The following is a 17,996-nucleotide window of genomic DNA, read 5'->3' on the forward strand; positions in this document are numbered from 1 at the left end:
GCCATCTCAAATGGAACATGCTGTGGAAACGATGATGTTTACGTGTCACAAATTTGCCGGGGATAAATGCTACTTAACAAAGGAGGACTTGAGAGTACTCATGGAAAAGAAGTTCCCTGGATTTTTGGAAAATCAAAAAGACCCTCTGGCTGTGGACTTTCGAAATAATGAAGGATCTGGACCAGTGTTGAGATGGCAAAGTGGGCTTCCAGAGCTTCTTTTCGCTAATTGCTGGGCTCACCATTGCATGCAATGACTATTTTGTGGTACACATGAAGCAGAAGGGGAAGAAGTAGGCAGAATTGAGGAATTAATTCCCCTACCCTCTTAAGAATTATCCCAAGAGTTACTTAAGGAATCTGCCCCACAGCTTCCCTCTCCATAAGGATTTCATCGCATATTGGGGCCCTTAGAAAATGTACAAATAAAATCCAACTCCCATTTGACAGGTAGAGGAAGAAAAAGCAGCTAAATGCCGGATAAGCATTTTATTTTATATTGTTGGCATTCTCTTGCCCTCAGTAAACAAATTCCTTTTTTAATACCTAAAAAAAAAAAAAATTGCAATTTTCTCCACATTCCTGATCCCCTTAACTGGGGTGTATTCCTTGTTCTGTAACATTTACCACCTTTGAATATAATAGATAATTTACTTATTTATTGTATTTGTTGTTTGCTTCCTGATTATAACCATGAAGGGCAAGTTTTTGTTTGTTTCAATCACTGATGTGCCCTCAAACCCCTTGAACAGTGCCTGATGCATAGCGGGCATTGAATAAATATCTACTGAATGAATAGCAACAAAAACTAGTTTGGGCATTAGTGTAAGCAAGTACAAGTGTGCTGATTCACTTGTCTTACATCGGAAGGCAGAGTCTATAGATATTTTTAATTTCTGAAGTTGATAAATTGGCAAATGGTTTTGCTTCTCAAAGTGTGGTTCATAGACTAGCAGTAAGTCTGAAAACTATTTTTAACTGGTCCCTAATGAGATAAGGATCTTGCACAAGAATGTAAAGTAACTACGTGACTAAGCACACAGTTTAAACTTTTTTTAGTAGCAAGACCTTCTCAATGAAGAAAGTAGTGCATTGATTTATATTTCCAGTTCAGATTCTTTATTTAGTATGATTGCAGACCTACAATTTGAAAAGAACAGATTTAAAGATTTTTCAATACAAATTCTAAATTCCAGAGTGAAAAAAATGGGAAGAAAAAATCAAGACCCATGTAAAAAAGGCTAGAAAACAAAGGAAACTGCAAAGATACATAAGACAAAAAGCATAATGCACGATTAAAGAAATAAGACCCAAAATACATTAAGACAAGAAAATACATGTGGAATAAACTCTCCTATTAAAATTAAACAACTCTCAAGTTGGATACAAAGTAAATTTAAATAAATATCGTTGACACACAAAACAAAATGATTCAAATAAATTACAAGAATGAACCAAGACTATACCAATGCAAACAAAAAAGAAAGTATAGGTGACAATAACATCATACAGCAAGATGACACAACAAAAAGAGACGCAGATTTTGGGTGCTGCTGACAAGAATACAAGCAGACACAGAAGAACAACAGAGAATGGACACAGAGAGTAGACAACTGGGGGGCGTGCAGGGAAGGGGAGAGAAATAAATAAAAATTAAATCTTTAAATAATAATAATATCAGATTAGAATTTTGGCACAAATGCATTAAATGAAAAAAAATTATTTATTAAGGCAAAAATCCTCCATGAATATATAACTATGGAAAACCTTCATAATAATAGCTAACAAACATTGGTGTTAATTTTGTGATAGGCCCTGTTCTATGGTTTTAAATGTGTACAACAATTTTGGTACTCTTTAATTTATAAGGAAAATGTCTCAGTGGCAGAGCTGGTACTTAAATCCACATCTCTCTTATTCAAATTCCAAATAACATGGAAATGTACCAAGTAAACATTTTTGGAAATAAAAGACTCCAGGTGTATTCATAGAAAAACATTTCAAAATTATAAATTTTCTCAAAACTGTTTACTCCATGTTATTTTGTTATGTATTGATCATAGAGTGGCTTTGTACCTTTTTGAGTGCCTCTAAACATTTTCATCCATTCACTTGGAATAGTTAGGCATTTAAATGTTAAGTACTGTATATGTCAGATGTATGTAATCTGTGTGTATTTCTTATGTGCAGCATACTAAAGAAGCAGGCCTGAGGAACAACAGATTTGTGTTAGCCCCTTCTAGGTTTTGGGGGCAGGGTGGGGAGGTTTTCCTGAGTTGATTATGCAAACTGAGGGCAGAGCTGAATTGCTCAAAAAGGAGGGATATTTAGAGGCAGTGTCAGGAAGGCGTGGGTAGGCAGCTGGCAGGAGAAAGAAACTATGCAGGAATAGGCAATGAAAAATGGCTAATGAGAGTTTGACTAGGTATCTGTCAAATCTTTCATGAATCTAATAAAGTAGCTATTTCTAATGAATGCAATGTGAAGTTGGAAGTGGGGACAAAGAAGTTCTTGAGAAAAGCATTGAGGTGTGGTTACCCAGGAGTCTATTACATTCTGTTACACATGAGTTTTATAAGCCATGAGATACTTTTGCAATATTTTATGTTCTTTTCAGCATTTTTGTACACTTTCTAGATTTTAGAGAATTTTAGAAATTGGAATTTATTTTCAACGAATTTTTTCTACTGCATTTGGCCATGTTTGGGGGAAATTTCTTTAAATTAGTTCTCCTATTAAGTAAATTACCCATAAGTTAACTGATTGAAATGTACATCGCTAATCCCTAGTTCACACATCAGTAATTTTTTTGCATACTATGACAATTTTGTAAAATTTAAGTTTCTTTTTAACAGTTTATCTACTTTCTGGATTTATTTTTAATGTCGTATTTCCAACCAGTCCTTGGATCACCTTTGAGATTTCATTTTCTACATTTCTAAAATCCCTGAAATCGAAGTTTTTTTCATATTCTTTTTAGAGACAAGAGTAGATGTGACCTAACCTAATTTTGCAGCAAGACCTCTCTGGAACTGATAAATGGTTCTTCAAGTCTTTCTTTATTTCACTTAATAAGAATATTTGTTTCACTGCAGAAGTACTAATATTTTCTAATATGTTTGATCTCAAAATGTGAGGCCCCAGACACTGCTGAGAATGTTATATAACAATATACAGTATGTTCACAAAATTACCTTTCTAAAAAGAAAATCTAAATTCCAAAATATTTCAGGCTCCAAGAATTTCAGATATAAGATTGTGGAAGGACCTACACTTTCTATTTTGAAGACATACATACACAAATACACACACACACATATACAAAGTGACACCTTTCAGAAGTGAAGAACATATTTTAACTGAGTAAAAGCTGAGGGGAGGGGGAGGGAAGAACAGGTGTAACATGGGGTGTGTGGGGGGACATTAAAATTGTTCTGTAGGATATTGCAATGATGGCTACGGCCATTACATATTTTCTCAAAACCTATAATATTGTGCGGAGCAAAGTGTAAACCAAAACATAAACTATAGATCATGGTTAGTAGCAGTGCTTCACTATGTGTACATTAATTGTAACAAATGTACCACACTAATGAAAGATGTTATTAATGGGGGACGTGGGGGAGGGGGAGAGTATGGGGTATATGGGAATCCCCTATATTTTTGGTGTAACATTTAGGTAATCTAATGCTTCTTTTAAAATAAAGCTAAAAAAAAAAGAGCATATTTTAGCTGAATGAAAACTGACTAATTAGAAAATAAATATATAACAAATTGGTGGAATCATGATTTAAGTAGATGAAATCAGCACAATTGGCCAAAAGTGAGTTTTTCTTCCTATGGAAAATATCAAAAATAAGAGCACAAAGAGGAAGAAATAGTTTATATAAAACACATTCTTACCAAAAGCTAGTCTTTACTAATTTTCCAGTGTAAAAGGTGCATGCTTTTATCATCAATTCTGGAGTCATCTAAAATAAAAATTAGAATAACAAACATTAGAAATAAATAGAATGCACAGGCTAAGTCTGGAAGATACATAAGAAAATGAGAGCAATGGTACCTCTGGGAAGAAAAATTGGACAAATGGGGGAGAAAATGCATGGGAAGAACTAAATGCCATTTATATGTTTTGGATTTTTATAGTGTATATCTATTACCTATTTTTTAAGTCAAAATCCAGTTAAAAATTTTCCCATTATGTTGTACTTAGTTTAAAGCATGTTAAGGTAAATACTGTCATTGTCATTATTAATTATAAGAGTGTAGATTGCAGGTCTGCTGGTCACTATTAAACTGAATGATTTTGCCTTCACTGGAGCAAACGTTACCTAACTGAGATGGATTAGGCAGCCAAACGGGTGCCGATGCAAAATACCAGAAATTGGTTGGTATTTACAAAGGGTATTTATTTGGGGTAGGCACTTACAGATACCAGGCCATAAAGCATAAGTTACTTCCCTCACCAAAGTCTGTTTTCACATGTTGAGCAAGATGGCTGCTGACATCTGTGAGGGTTCAGGTTTCCTGGGTTCCTCCCTTCCAGGGTCTTGCTTCTCTGTGGGTTCAGGATTTCTCTCTTCCCAGGGCTTGCATCTTTCTGGGCTCAGGGTTCTTCTCTTCCTGAGGCTTCAGTTTAAGGCTTCAGCATCAAACTTCAACATCAAAAATCCTCAACTCTGTCCGTTGCCATGGCTTTTATCTATGAGTCGACACTCACCAAGCGGTGGGACTCAATGCCCTAAAGATGTGGCCCAATCAAAGCCCTAATCATAACTTAATCATGCCCAGGTACAGACCAGATTAAAACATAATCCAATATCTATTTTCAGAATTCATAACCATATCAAACTGCTACATGAAGAATGCCAAACTCTTCTGTGCCTTTTGTTCATTCTTTAATGAGTAAAGGTATTTTATATTACATTTATTATATGCACATGGCTGCTACATGCTAAGGTATAAGTTTTTTTCTTATTGTCATCCTATTTACAATATCCATATATAAATATTTGGCTACACCTATTTGGTGTAGAGATGAGCTTAGTTTAAATCTATGCCAAGTGCCATGAATTGTCAATTCTAATTTTCTAAGGCAAATATTTTTCTCCTTTTTCTCCTTGCAGTAAATGTCTTATAAATTAATAGATACAGCATACACATGGTAATCACAAATTCATTTTAGGCATACAAGAAAGACCCATAAGCACCATTACATACCATTAGTACTATCTTATAGATACCAAATTTATGGCTTTTTAATCTTAGAAGTAGCAATTGGTCCTATTAATTTTTAACTTTGTAAAATACTGTCATTGATTATATGAGACAACAGATGAATTTAAACAATACCTAAAGAAAAACAAGTTTTAGTTCTATAATATTTGAGGTGTCTAAAGATAGTATTAAGAATCTGGTAAGAACCAAAAGAAATATAAATATAAATTGCTAATGTCATAAAATAATTTTTTGTATATTACATCATAATTTTTATTCTGATAGGCAATCCCTGTTTTGACTCAATTCTTTTAATTATGGGATTATATTTTAAATTGTCTTAATATATCTCAGTATATTTTAAAGCACCATGTCTTTACTTCATTTTATCCCACATATTATCATTCTAAAACAATGCTAGCAAGATAGCACAGAGTTTATAAATATGTGTAGAATTGATATGTCTAATTTAAATCCCTTCTAACTCAATTTTATTATTTTTTATAGGCTGTAAGAGTTGGTGGTAATAATAATATCAAATGTCTTCAATTCATGAATGAGCAATATCTGTAACATACAGTAGCAGATTTTTTTGTTTTGTTTTGTTTTGTTTGCAAACACTTCTCCTTCAAACTCCCCTAGTAACTTCTGATCTACATTCAATCTCTGAAAATTTGCTATTTCTATCCATCTAAGCGCTATCACTCAGTATTTGTCCTTATTTGACTCATTTATTTAACTAAGCATTAATGTCTTCAAGGTTATTCTATGTTATTCTATGGTCTCATAACTTTTGTCTTTCTTATAGTTGAGTGGTAATCCATTGTGTGTATGTACCACATTTTGTATATCCATTCATTTCTTAGTGGACACTTGCATTGTTTCCACCTTTTTGGCAATTGTGAAAAATGCTGCTATAAATATTGGTGTAAAAGTGTCTGTTTGAGACACTATTTTCACTTTCTTCGAGTGTATACCTCAAAGTGGAACTGCTGAGACATATGGTAATTCTATATTTAACTTTTTGAGGAGTCACCATATTGCTTTCCACAGTAGCTGCACCTAAATTTTACATACCAAACAACAATGCACTAGAGTTCCAGCTCTCCACATCCTCTCCAACACTTGTTATTTTCCATTTTTAAAATAACAGCTTGAATTATGTACCCCAATTTAGACATGTTCTTAATCCACATCCCTGTGGGTGTGAATTCATTGTAAATAGGACTTCTTGAGGGTGTTATTTGTAGTTAAGGTTTGGCCCTACTGACTGGGAGTAGCTCTTAGTTTGGATTACTGGAGGCCTTATAAAGATCCAGAAGTGGGAAGTCAGTGGAACCAGGAAGAGCAGACACAAGAATGGAGAGGACATCACCATGTCACATGAGTCAGAGATGAAAGCTAAGGAACCCCAAGGATTGCCAACAGCCAGCACCAGAACACTATAGTCTTCAGGGATAAAGTAAACCTTGCCAGTATATTGATGCTGAACTTTTGGTCTCTGAAACTATAAGCCACTAAATGTTTGTTGCTTAAGCAACCCATTGTGTGGTATTTTGGAGAGCAGCATGGCCAACTAATGCAACAGCCACCCTTGTGAGTGTGAAGTGGCATCTCATTGTGGATTTAATGTGCATATCCCTAACAGCTTAAGATACTGAGCATCTTTTGGTATATTTATTGGTTATTTATATATCTTCTTTGGAAAAATGTCTGTTCAAGTTCTTTATCCATTTTTTATTGTGTTGTTTGGTTTTCTGTTGTTGTTGTTGAGTTGTAGCATTCTTTATATATCCTGGATAGTAAGCCTTATCTGATATATGGTTTGAAGATTGTCTTTGTCACTTTCTTGATAATTTCTTCTGATGTACAAAATTTTCTATTTTGATGACATCAAATTTATCTATTCTTTCTTTTGCTGCTCATGCTTTTGGTGTCATATCTAAGAATCCATTGTATTGTCAAATCCCAAGTCATGAAGATTTGCCCTTATGTTATCTGCCAAGCATTTTATAGTTTTAGGCCTTATATTTAGATACTTGATCCATTTCAAGTTGATTTTTGTATATGGTGGGAGATAGAGGTCCAACATCATTCTTCTGCATGTGGATATCCAGCTTTCCAGTACCATTTTGTTGAAGACTATTCTTTTCCCACTGCATATACTTAGCACCCTCATCAAAAATTAATTGGCCATAGATGTGTGGTTCTATTTCTGGACTTTCAATTCTGTCCCATTAGTCTATTTGTCTATCTTTTTGTCAGTACAACACTACTTTTTATTATTGTAGCTTTGAGTACAATTTGAAATCAGAAAACAAGAGTCTTCCCTTCAACTTGTCCTTGCATTTCCTGGGCTCCTTGCATTTCCTTATGAATCTGATGATTTGGTTTTTCCATTTCTGCTAAAGGGCTGCTGGAATTTTGATAGGGATTGCATTGAACTTGTATATTGCTTGGGGTAATATTGACATCTTATTAACATTAACTCTTCCAATCCATGAACACGGGATGTTTTGCCATTGAGTTTCTGTTAGATCTTCTTTAATTTCTTTCAGCAGTATTTTATTGTTTTCAATATACAAGTCTTTTGTATCCTTGGTTAAATTTATTCTTATTTTATTTTTTAGATGCTATTGTATGGAATTGTTTTCTGATTTCTCCTTCAGATTGTTCATAGCTAGTGTATGGAAACACAACTGATTTTTGTGTGTTCATCTTATATCCTGCTAATTTACTGAACTCATTTATCAGCTCTAATTATTTTCTTCTGGATTCTTTTAGATTTTCTATATATAAAATCATGTCATTAGCAAATAAAGTTTTACTTCTTCCCTTCCAATTTGGATACCTTTTTTGCCTAATTGAGTTAACTAGAAATTCTATACAATATTGATTAGCAGTGGTGCAAGAAAGCATCTTTGTCTTATTCCTGATCTTAGGAAGAAAGCTTTCAGTCTTTCGATAATGAGTAGATATTAGCCATGGGCTTTTCATAAATGACCCTTTATCATGCTGAGAATGCTCCCTTTTCTACTCTCCTGAGTGTTTATATCAAGAAAGGGTGCTGGATTTTGTCAAATGTCATTTCTGCATCTATCGAGATAATCATGTGGGTTTTTTCCCTTTATTCTATTTATGTAGTATATTGTATTGATTGATTTTCCAGTACTGAAGTTGATGTATTGACATCTCTAACTATTATTGCAGACTTGTCTATTTCTCCCTTTAGTTCTGTCACTGTTTGCTTAATATATTTTGGTGTCCTACTTTTAGGTGCTTATATGTTTATAATTGTTAAACCTTCTCATTCAATTGACCTTTTTATCAATAGACAATGTTCTTTTTTGTCTCTTGTAACAGTTTTTGATGTAAAGTCTGTTTGGTCCCTGGGTCTCTTGGGTTACCATTTGCATGAAATATTTTTCCACCCTTTCACTTTCAACATGTTTGTATCTATGGATCTAAGATGAGTTTCTCGGAAACAGCATATGATTGGGTCATGTTTCTTTATCCATTCTTCCAATATCTGCCTTTGGAGTTTTTAATCCATTTATATTTAATATAATTATTGTTAAGGCAAGATTTACTTCTGCCATTTTGCTCATTGTAAATTTTATTTTTGTTTGTTTGGTCCCTCCTTTCCTCCATTACTGCTTTCTTTTTTATTTACATGATCTTTTACCATGAGCCATTTGAATCACTTCTCTTTTCCTTTTGTGTAGATTTTTTAGTTTTTGTCTTTATGGTTACCATGGGGATTACACTTACTATCCCAAATACATTACAATTTAATTTGTGTTGATTCCCACTTGACTTCAATAGTCTATACACCAGGGGTTCTTAACAAGGGATCCGTGATCTTGAATTGAAATTCAACAACCATTATTCTTGTGGGACATGCTGGGGCAGGTGTGATATATTTATTAAATCATACACAATATAGTACGACTTATTATGGAATCCTGACTGGCAAAGGGGTCAGTGTAACAAAAAAGGTTAAGAATCCCTGCTATACACACTCTATTCCTATATCCCATTGTCCCTCCCTTTTATGTTGTTTTTATTACAAATTACACATTTATGCCTTGTGTACCCAGTAACAACAGTTTATGCTTATTTTTATTCATTCGAATTTTAAGCTTTATAAGAAGTAAAAGACATTACAAATGAAAATGCAATAAAACTGGTGTTTATACTTACCCATATTGTTACCTACAGCAGAGGTCTTTATTTCTTCATACAGCTTCAAGTTAATGTCTAGTGTCCTTTCCTTTCAACATGAAAGACTCCCTTTAGCATTTCCTGTAAGGTAGATCTAGTGGTAATTAACTCTCCCAGTTTTTATTTGTCCAGAGAAGTCTTAATTTCTTTCTCACATTTGAAGGAGAGCTTTGCTTGGCATATTATTTTGGATAACCATTTTTTCTTTCCATACTTTAAAATATCCACCCACTGCTTTGTCTGCCATGGTTTCTACTGAGAAATCAGATGTTAATCTTATTGAGGATCTCTTATATGTAAGTATTGCTTCTTCTTTTTAAAGATTCTGTCTTTATCCTTTACATTTCATTATAGGGTGTTTCAGTATTGATCTATTTGGGTTCATCCTGCTTGTTCATTGAGCATCTTGGATTTGTATATCTATGTCTTTCATCAGATTTGGGAAGTTTTCAGCCATTATTTGTTCAAATACTTTTTTTGCCCCTTTATTTCTCTCTTCTCCTCCTGGTACTCCTATAATGCATTTATTGATATGCTTAATAGTATCCTGTAGGTTCCTCAGGCTCTGTTAATTTTTTTTTTCTTTCTGCTTCTTAAAATAGTCATCTTCAAGTTCACTTATCCTTTCTTCTGCTTCCTCCAATCTGCTGTTGGACCCCTGTTGAATTTTTTCATTTCATCATGGTACTTTGTAGCTCCAGGATTTCCATTTGATTCTTCTTTACAATTTCTACTATATATTCTATTGTTTCTATAATTACTATTATTGGAATACTCATTTTGCTTATAAATTGTTTTCCTGGTTTCTTTTAGTTCTTTAAGTTTTCCTGTAGTTCATTGATCCTATTTATGACAGTTGTTCAAGAGTTATTCCAGAGACAGAGCTTCCTCTGGAATATTTTACTTTGAATTCTTTTTTTTTCTGTGGTGGGGTCATAATTTCCTGTCTCCACTACTCCTGTGGGCTTGGTAATTTTTGGTTAAGAACTAGTTATTCTGAAATATTTTATTGTGGTCACTGTGGAAATCTTGTTTTCCCAAGCCTCAGTCTGCCATACCAAAAAGAAAAGGAAAGAAAGAGAAAGAGAGAGAGAGAGAGAGAGAGAGAGAGAGAGAGAGAGAGAGAGAGAGAGAGAGAGAGAGAGAGAGAGAGGAACCAAGTTGCAAAGCATTTCAAACTAAAAAGGTTTTAAAATAAGTAAACTTTATGTTTAAAAACAAAACAAAACAAAACAACAACAACAACAAAAAACCCACCAACAAACAACTAAAAAAAAGTGTGTGGGTGGGGGGAAGGTGCTTTTTTATGACCTGGTAATGCTGAGCCCTTAGGAATCTGCCAAAGAATATAAGAAAAGAAAAGAAAGAAGAAATCCAATAATAATTTTAAAAAAGTACACTGGTTTATTTGTCTTGGTAGAGCTGGTATGAGCCCAGAAGCTACTGCTTCTGAGAGAGCCTAAATGAGGCCAGCATCTGCATCTGTGCTGGGCCCTCAGACGTCTGTCAGACCAGGAAATACCCAAACATAGGGAAAGAGGAAAAACACCAACCAACAAAAGTGCCCTGGCCCTTTATGTCCAGGTGGATGCCTGTGGGAGGCCAAAAACTATTGATGCCCAGAAAGCCAAAACCCAGGCTAGTGTCCTATTGGCCCCTCAGGGATACCCCAGACCACCTCGACCCTCAATACCAACTTTTGGAGGGCAAAGTTTCTTCTGCCTGCCCTGGTTCCAGACAGCTGCTTCCAGAAGCCAGCCTACATTTCTGTAGCCACAGCTGTTTCCACAGTGTTACTTCAGTGCTAAGGAATGGGGTCTGGTCAAGTTTGTGCTTTCACTTATAAAATCTGAATTTTCAGCAGTCTCTGGCTTCCTCTGACACTCCTGCAGTTGTTCTAAATGATGTCCACTCTAGTTCTAGGTTTATCACCTAGCTAATCCCAATCTCTTTCCAGCTCATGCATTTTTCTAGTGGAGGGAACCATCTGTAAAACTTTCTACTTCACCATTTTGCACCTGTTTAGAACCAGTTCTTTACAATCAATAATTTTTCTTATTTCTTGGTTTTCTGAAAATTAATGAAAGAGTCTTTAATGCCCAAGGGGTTTTTGTGCAAGGAAACCTTGCTATTTTTATTTTAATGCTCCATTTAATAAACACATAGTTAAATAAATACAATTTGAAGAATAAATTTTTTCTTAAACATATAAATATTTATTACAATGTAACTAAAGTCCCTGAAGCAATTTAAACAATTACAAATTTAAAGACATTCTTTAGAACACTTCTAATAAATAGCAAACAAAACACAAATACCACACATTAAGAATCATTATTATACTTTATACTTAAAATTATCCTAAAATAAAAAGTATGAATGTATTTCATTGCTTCATTATTTCTACATTTCATTATTTTCACTCCTTCCTGATTACAGTAATATTTATTTTGATGTCTTCTCAGAGTAATGATAATCTTTCTATCTCAAATGAGACAGCAGCAAGTGTACAGGATGTCGGTTATAGACCAATTGATTCTTGTTTTAAACCCCAGCCCCAGGTATTGTAAGGTTGTTTCCTACATGTAGTTAAACTTGACTTGTTACATCAGTAAGACTTTTTAAGTCCACACCTTTCATTCAGATTGTAGTTTTTGTTACATGGTGCTCCCTTTGATAAGCATTAGTAAGAAAGTTGCAAAAAGGGAGCAATTCCAAGGCACAGTAAGTGGGAAAAAAAGCAAGATGCAACACATTATTTATAGTCTGCTACTTCTGTGTAAGAAGTGGAAAGAGGGATGGATACAGTGTATTTGCTTATATTTTTCAAAGAGAAACAATGAAAGGATCAATTGGAAACTATTAAAACTGGTTACCTAAAGGAAGGAATGAAATAGGGAGGATGAAGGGACAGGAATGTAAGCAATACTTCTCTGAATATTCCTTATTGTATTGCTTGAGTTTGCCATATAATGCCATATAGAATTGAGGAAGCCTAATTATATCAAAGAATAAAAATAACCATAGACACACAAAAAAGAAGTCAATCAGATGTCAAAAGAGTGTGTCATTTTTACTAATGTACCTGATAGGACATGCACATCTTAAGGACAAAAAATGAACCACATAATTTTCTTAATCCACATTCAGTAGTTTTATTGTTAGTGGTCCTATGAAACTGTTCTTCTGAAACCATTACATTTATATTGTAGGATATAGCTAATAAACAATTATGTTAATATATATAAGAATCAAGAATTATTAAAACAGAGTCAACTAGACCACATGAACCTCCTGATATGATGCAGGAGGAAGAACAGAACACCCCTTAAGTAGTATTGACAGAAAATACATACACCTGAACACAATTAAGCTTCTTGATTTAACTATCAGTTTGCAGGAAATAAAGGAAACAGAATAAGTTAAATGATAACATGGGAAACAATCAGAAGGTAGGCTATATTACAGAACAAAGATCTGTATTCTTTAATAAATAAGTGACATGGAAAAAAATTAAGGAAGGAGAACTTTGGAAACATTAGATACATACAACTAAGAACAATGTGAGTACATTGTTAGGATTTTTATTTGAACAGGCATATGTAAAAAGACGTTTTTGGGGTATTAGATGATATTCAGGAATTGTTCATTTTAGTACATAAGACAATGCATCAGGTTTATGTTCTCTAAAAAATGCCATTTCCTATTAAAGGTGCACAATAAGTACTCACTGGTGAAATAAAATCTGGGATTTGCTTTCTAATACTCCAGCAAAAAAAAGAGGGAGGGAGAAGAGATTAATATTATTGTCAAAATATTGACTGTTGTTTAAGATGGAAAATGGAATGTCATTATAGCAGTCTCTCTAATTTTGTGTTACGCTTAAATTTCCATAGTGAACAAAAATTTTAAATGTTATATACACCTTTTACTCTTGTAATTAGTAGGCTCATCTGGAGAAATGAGAATCAAATCTGTGAAGTCAACTTCCTCCTTACAATGCAGTAGTTGATTCTTTAATTTCAGAACACACCAAGTCATCTTTTTACCTCATTATTAGACAGTTCTTATGTTTTCCAGGAACAATTTGGCCTTTTATTATTAGACAGTTCTTATGTTTTCCGGGAACCGTTTTCTGTTTTTGAGGTACCAGGGGTCAGGGATAGAACCTGGACCTCATATACGGGAAGCCAGTGCCCAACTAGAACCACATCAGCTCCCCTGACTTGGTTTTTTTCATTTGTTTTTGCTTGTTGTTGTTTTTTGTTTTGTTTTGTTTTGTTTTAATTTTTGTTTTTTCGTTTTTCTAGGAGGCACCAGGAACTGAACCTGGGACCTCCCATGTGTGAAGCAGGTGCTCACACAAGCAGGCTAGAGCCACATCTGCTCCCTGCAATCTTAAAAATCAATGGGTAAATTACATATGTTCAAGACCTTTAAAATTTTTTTGTCAAAATATTAAAAATTCTCTTACTGGCAGTTAAAACTATAGGAAAATGACAAAAAAAAAAAAAAGAAAGCTAATCTTTATTTAGTATGCTGTAATTTAAAACATTAGAAACATTGAGAACTAAAGAGTTTAGTTTTTTGTTTAAAAAATATTTTTTTCTGAGAGTGAAGGAGAAATGAATTAATCTAGATCCAGCCAAGGTTGACCCTCTAACTGAACAACTCTAGGGAGCCAGGAGATTTAAATTTTCATCACTAACCTTGATGAATGTTTTCCTCATTGCTCTTACAAAGTCACATTTAGTTTCTATTTTTTCTAACTTTCAATATGTAGTGGGCATCTTTTCAACACCTTGACAAAGTGTCATACTCCTTGCTAAGTTTGGATCATCTTACAACATTTTATCTTTTGCACAGTCAGTATCATGAAACATCTCTGAGAATAATTTTTCTAGTAAAACTTTAAGTTTAAAGTAGCTATGATATGTCTCAGAATTTTACTTAGTTTTTTAAAAGATTCCTTATAGGCAGCTAGCTAAACATTGGCCACAATCTGGCCTTATATTTTATAATATCCCTTTCAAAATATTGAGTCTAATTTGCATTAGTATTTCTTTCCTCATGTGCCACTGATCTCATAATTTTGCTAATTTTAGCTTCTCTTAGGTATAGCATCTATTCTAAAAGTCTCCAAGTCCTGAATTACTTCCTTGTCCTCTTTACATGATCAAAAGAAGCTGCTGGAGCTGTTTGCTTCTTTCAGTAGCAATCAGGTCTGACTTTATAGTTAGCTCTTTTAAATGTTTTAGCCTTGCCTTCATGAGGATAATTCCCTAAATCCTGATCTGAGAAGGCAGGGAACAGAGGGAATGGAGGTGGGATGGAACACCAGAGAAGCAAAATTAGAAAGGAAAGAAAAAAAAATCATCATTTAAGGTTTTCCATAATGCCATTTTTATCATATGAAGACATATGAGAGGAGGAAAAGGAGAGAGTAGGGGAAAGAGGAAATCTAATGGAAAGTGTTTATCAGGAAGGAGAACAAATGTCTATCAAATGCTGCTTGAGAAGTTAGAGAGGTTACTATGAATGTGGCTCTCTGTGTGCATGTGTGTTTGTGTGTGTGTTTAATGTTCCCTTACTACCCAATTCCAAAACAGTCTTATTTCATACCTCCCATTAAGTCAAAAAGCTATTTGGAAACTTTCACCCAAATTTAAAATGTATATTTTAGAGTGCTTGGTTACTAATAATTACCAGTTGATCATCCAGTCCAAAAAGTTGTTCCAAATAAGTTTCAGACAGTCTTCGAATTTTTGGTTTCATTGATGGATCAATGCATATATCCCTTTAATAAAATCATAAAATACAGCAAAAAATTAACTTAATTTCATGGTATTTAGTTCCATATATGCTTGTGCTTAGAGTCTAATTCAGTGATTCTTGTGGGTGGAATATAAAGGAGGGGAAGAAAGAGAAGTATGTCAGAATCACCAAAGATTTTTTTCAAACTACCCCCCAAGATTTTGCAGTGTCCCACAAGGAGGATTCACTGACCTCTCCTCACCCCCAACTTGAAATAAACTATTCTACGAGTGCATGTTACTGATGATAGTACACTACATTTTCACAAGAGGCAGTGCATAAAATATTCATATTTAAGCCTTTGGTACTTAAAAGCCTACAAAGATTTCACAAGAAAAGAAACCTCAGACCAATATCTCTTAAGAATATAGATGTCAAAAAAAAATCAATAAAGCAATAGCAAACAAATTCCAAAAGCATATTAAAAGGTTTCTATGCCATGGCTAAGTGAAATTTACCTCAGAAATGCAAGGGTGGTTCAATCAATGTAATACACCACATTGATAGTTAAGGGGGTGGGGGTACATGGTCATCTCAATGGACGTAGGAAAAAGAATTTGACAAAATCCAACACCTTCTCATGATTAAAAAAAAAAAATTCAGAAAACTAGGAAAGAAGGTAATTTCCTCAATATAATAAAGGGCAGTTATTTTTAAAAGGACAGCTAACATCATATTCAGTAGTGACGACTGAAAGCTTCCCCTGAAGCTCAGCAACAAGACAAGGATGACCACTGTCATCACTACCATTTAACATTTTACTAGATGTTATAGTGAGCACAATTAAACCAGAGAAGAAATAAAAGGTATCCAAACTGGAAATTAAGTAAAGCTACATTTGCATATGACATGGTCCTTTATTTAGAAAATCCTATAGAACCCATACACATACTACTACTAGTACTAATAAATGAATAAAGCAAAGTTGCAGGGTATGAGATCAACACACAAAAATAAGTTGTGTTTCTATACACCAACAATAAATAATCTGAAAGGAAATTAAGAAAACAATTCCACTTACAATAGCATGCAAAAGAAAAAACCACCTAGAAATAAATTTAACCATGGAAGTGAAAGACTTCTATACTGAAACCCATAAAACATTATGGCAAGGAACTACAGAAGACCTAAATAAATGGAAAGACACCCTGTGTTCATGGATAAGAAGATTTTATATTGTTAAGATGGTAATATATCACAAAAAGATCCGCAGGGTCAATAAAAACTCTATCAAAATTTCAATAGCTTTTTTTTTTTTTTTTTCAGGAATGGAAAAGCTGATCCTCTAATTCATAAAGAATTGCAATGGATCTCAAATAGCCAAAACAATCTTGAAGAAGAACGAAGTTTAAGGACTCACTTCCTGATCTCAACATTTACTACAAAGCTAACAGTAATCAAAACAATGTGGTACTGGGGAGGAGATGTAGTTCAGTGTTTGAGCACCTGCTTCCCATGTATGAGGTCCTGGGTTCAATCCCTGATACCTCCTAAAATAAAAAAATTAAAAAACCAGTATGGTACTGGCAAAAGGACAGACATATAGAAGAGTGGAATAGACTTGAGAGTCCAGAAATAAATCCATGTATCTGTGGTCAACTGATTTTTGACAAGGATGCCAAGACCATCACACATGGAAAGAATAAGTCTCTTCAATAAATGGTACTGGGGAAAGTGGTTATCCACATGCAGAAGAATGAAGTTGGATCCCCAGCCCATGCCATATACAAAAATAAACTTGAAATGGATCAGTGACCTAACTATAAGAGCTAAAACCATAAAACTCTTAGAAGAAATCATAGTGGAAAATCTTCATGACTTGGGATTTGACAATGGATTCTTAAGATATAACACCAAAAGCATGAGCAACAAAAGAGGCAAATTGGATTCATCAAAATTAAAAACTTCTGTGCTTCAAAGGGTATTATCAAGAAAGTGAAAAAACAACCTATAGAAAAGGAGAAAATATTGGAAAATCATATATCTGATAATGGCCTAGTTTCCAGAATACATAAAGAATTCTAATAACTCATCAAGGAAAAGACAAACAAACAACCCAACAAAAATAAATGGGGGAGTGATGTGACACAAGCAGTGGAGCGCCTGCTTCCCACATGGGAGATCCCAGGTTTGGTTCCCAGAGCCTCCTAAAACAACAACAACAACAACAAGCAACAAACAAAAGTAAAAACCAACACAGGGATTCTGATGTGGCTCAGTGGCTGAGTGCCAGCTTCCCATAAAGTCCTGGGTTCAATTCCTGGCTCCGGTACCTCTAAATAGATAGATAGATAGATAGATAGATAGATAGATAGATAGATAGATAGATAGATAGATAGATAGACAAAGAACTTGAATAGACATTTCTCCAAAGAAGAGAGACAGTCAAGGAGCACATAAAAAGATTACTCATTGGGGATATGCAAATCAAACCCACAATGAGATACCACTTCAATGAAAAAACTGAAAATAGCAAGTGTTAAAAAAAGTGGAGAAATTGAAATTCCTGTACATTGTTAGTGGGAATGGAAAAGGTGAAGCTGTGTGGAAAATGGTTTTGCCGTTCTTCAAAAATTACCATATGACGTAGAAATTCTGCTCCTAGTTATATACCCCAAAGAAGTGAAAATAGGTATTCAAACATACACATGCACACACATATTCATAGCTGCACTCTTCACAATAACCCAAAGGAATCAACCCAAATATCCACCAATGACTGAATGTATAAACAAACTGTGG

At 34.2% G+C, this 17,996-nt stretch overlaps 1 protein-coding gene across 2 annotated transcripts in view; it reads right to left on the reverse strand.

Annotated features, from left to right (window-relative positions):
- FBXL13 (F-box and leucine rich repeat protein 13) overlaps positions 1 to 17,996 on the reverse strand; it is a 330,038-nt gene that overhangs the window by 277,577 nt on the left and 34,465 nt on the right. For both annotated transcript variants that reach the window (XM_071215017.1, XM_058297971.2), the window contains exons 3-4: positions 15,147 to 15,237; positions 3,903 to 3,970 (exon numbers count right to left, since the gene is read on the reverse strand). In XM_071215017.1, coding sequence (XP_071071118.1) covers positions 3,903 to 3,970; positions 15,147 to 15,237 — 159 coding nt within the window. The remainder of the gene's footprint in view (positions 1 to 3,902; positions 3,971 to 15,146; positions 15,238 to 17,996) is intronic.

Source organism: Dasypus novemcinctus, chromosome 5, assembly GCF_030445035.2.
Source record: "Dasypus novemcinctus isolate mDasNov1 chromosome 5, mDasNov1.1.hap2, whole genome shotgun sequence".
Classification (NCBI taxonomy): domain Eukaryota; kingdom Metazoa; phylum Chordata; class Mammalia; order Cingulata; family Dasypodidae; genus Dasypus; species Dasypus novemcinctus.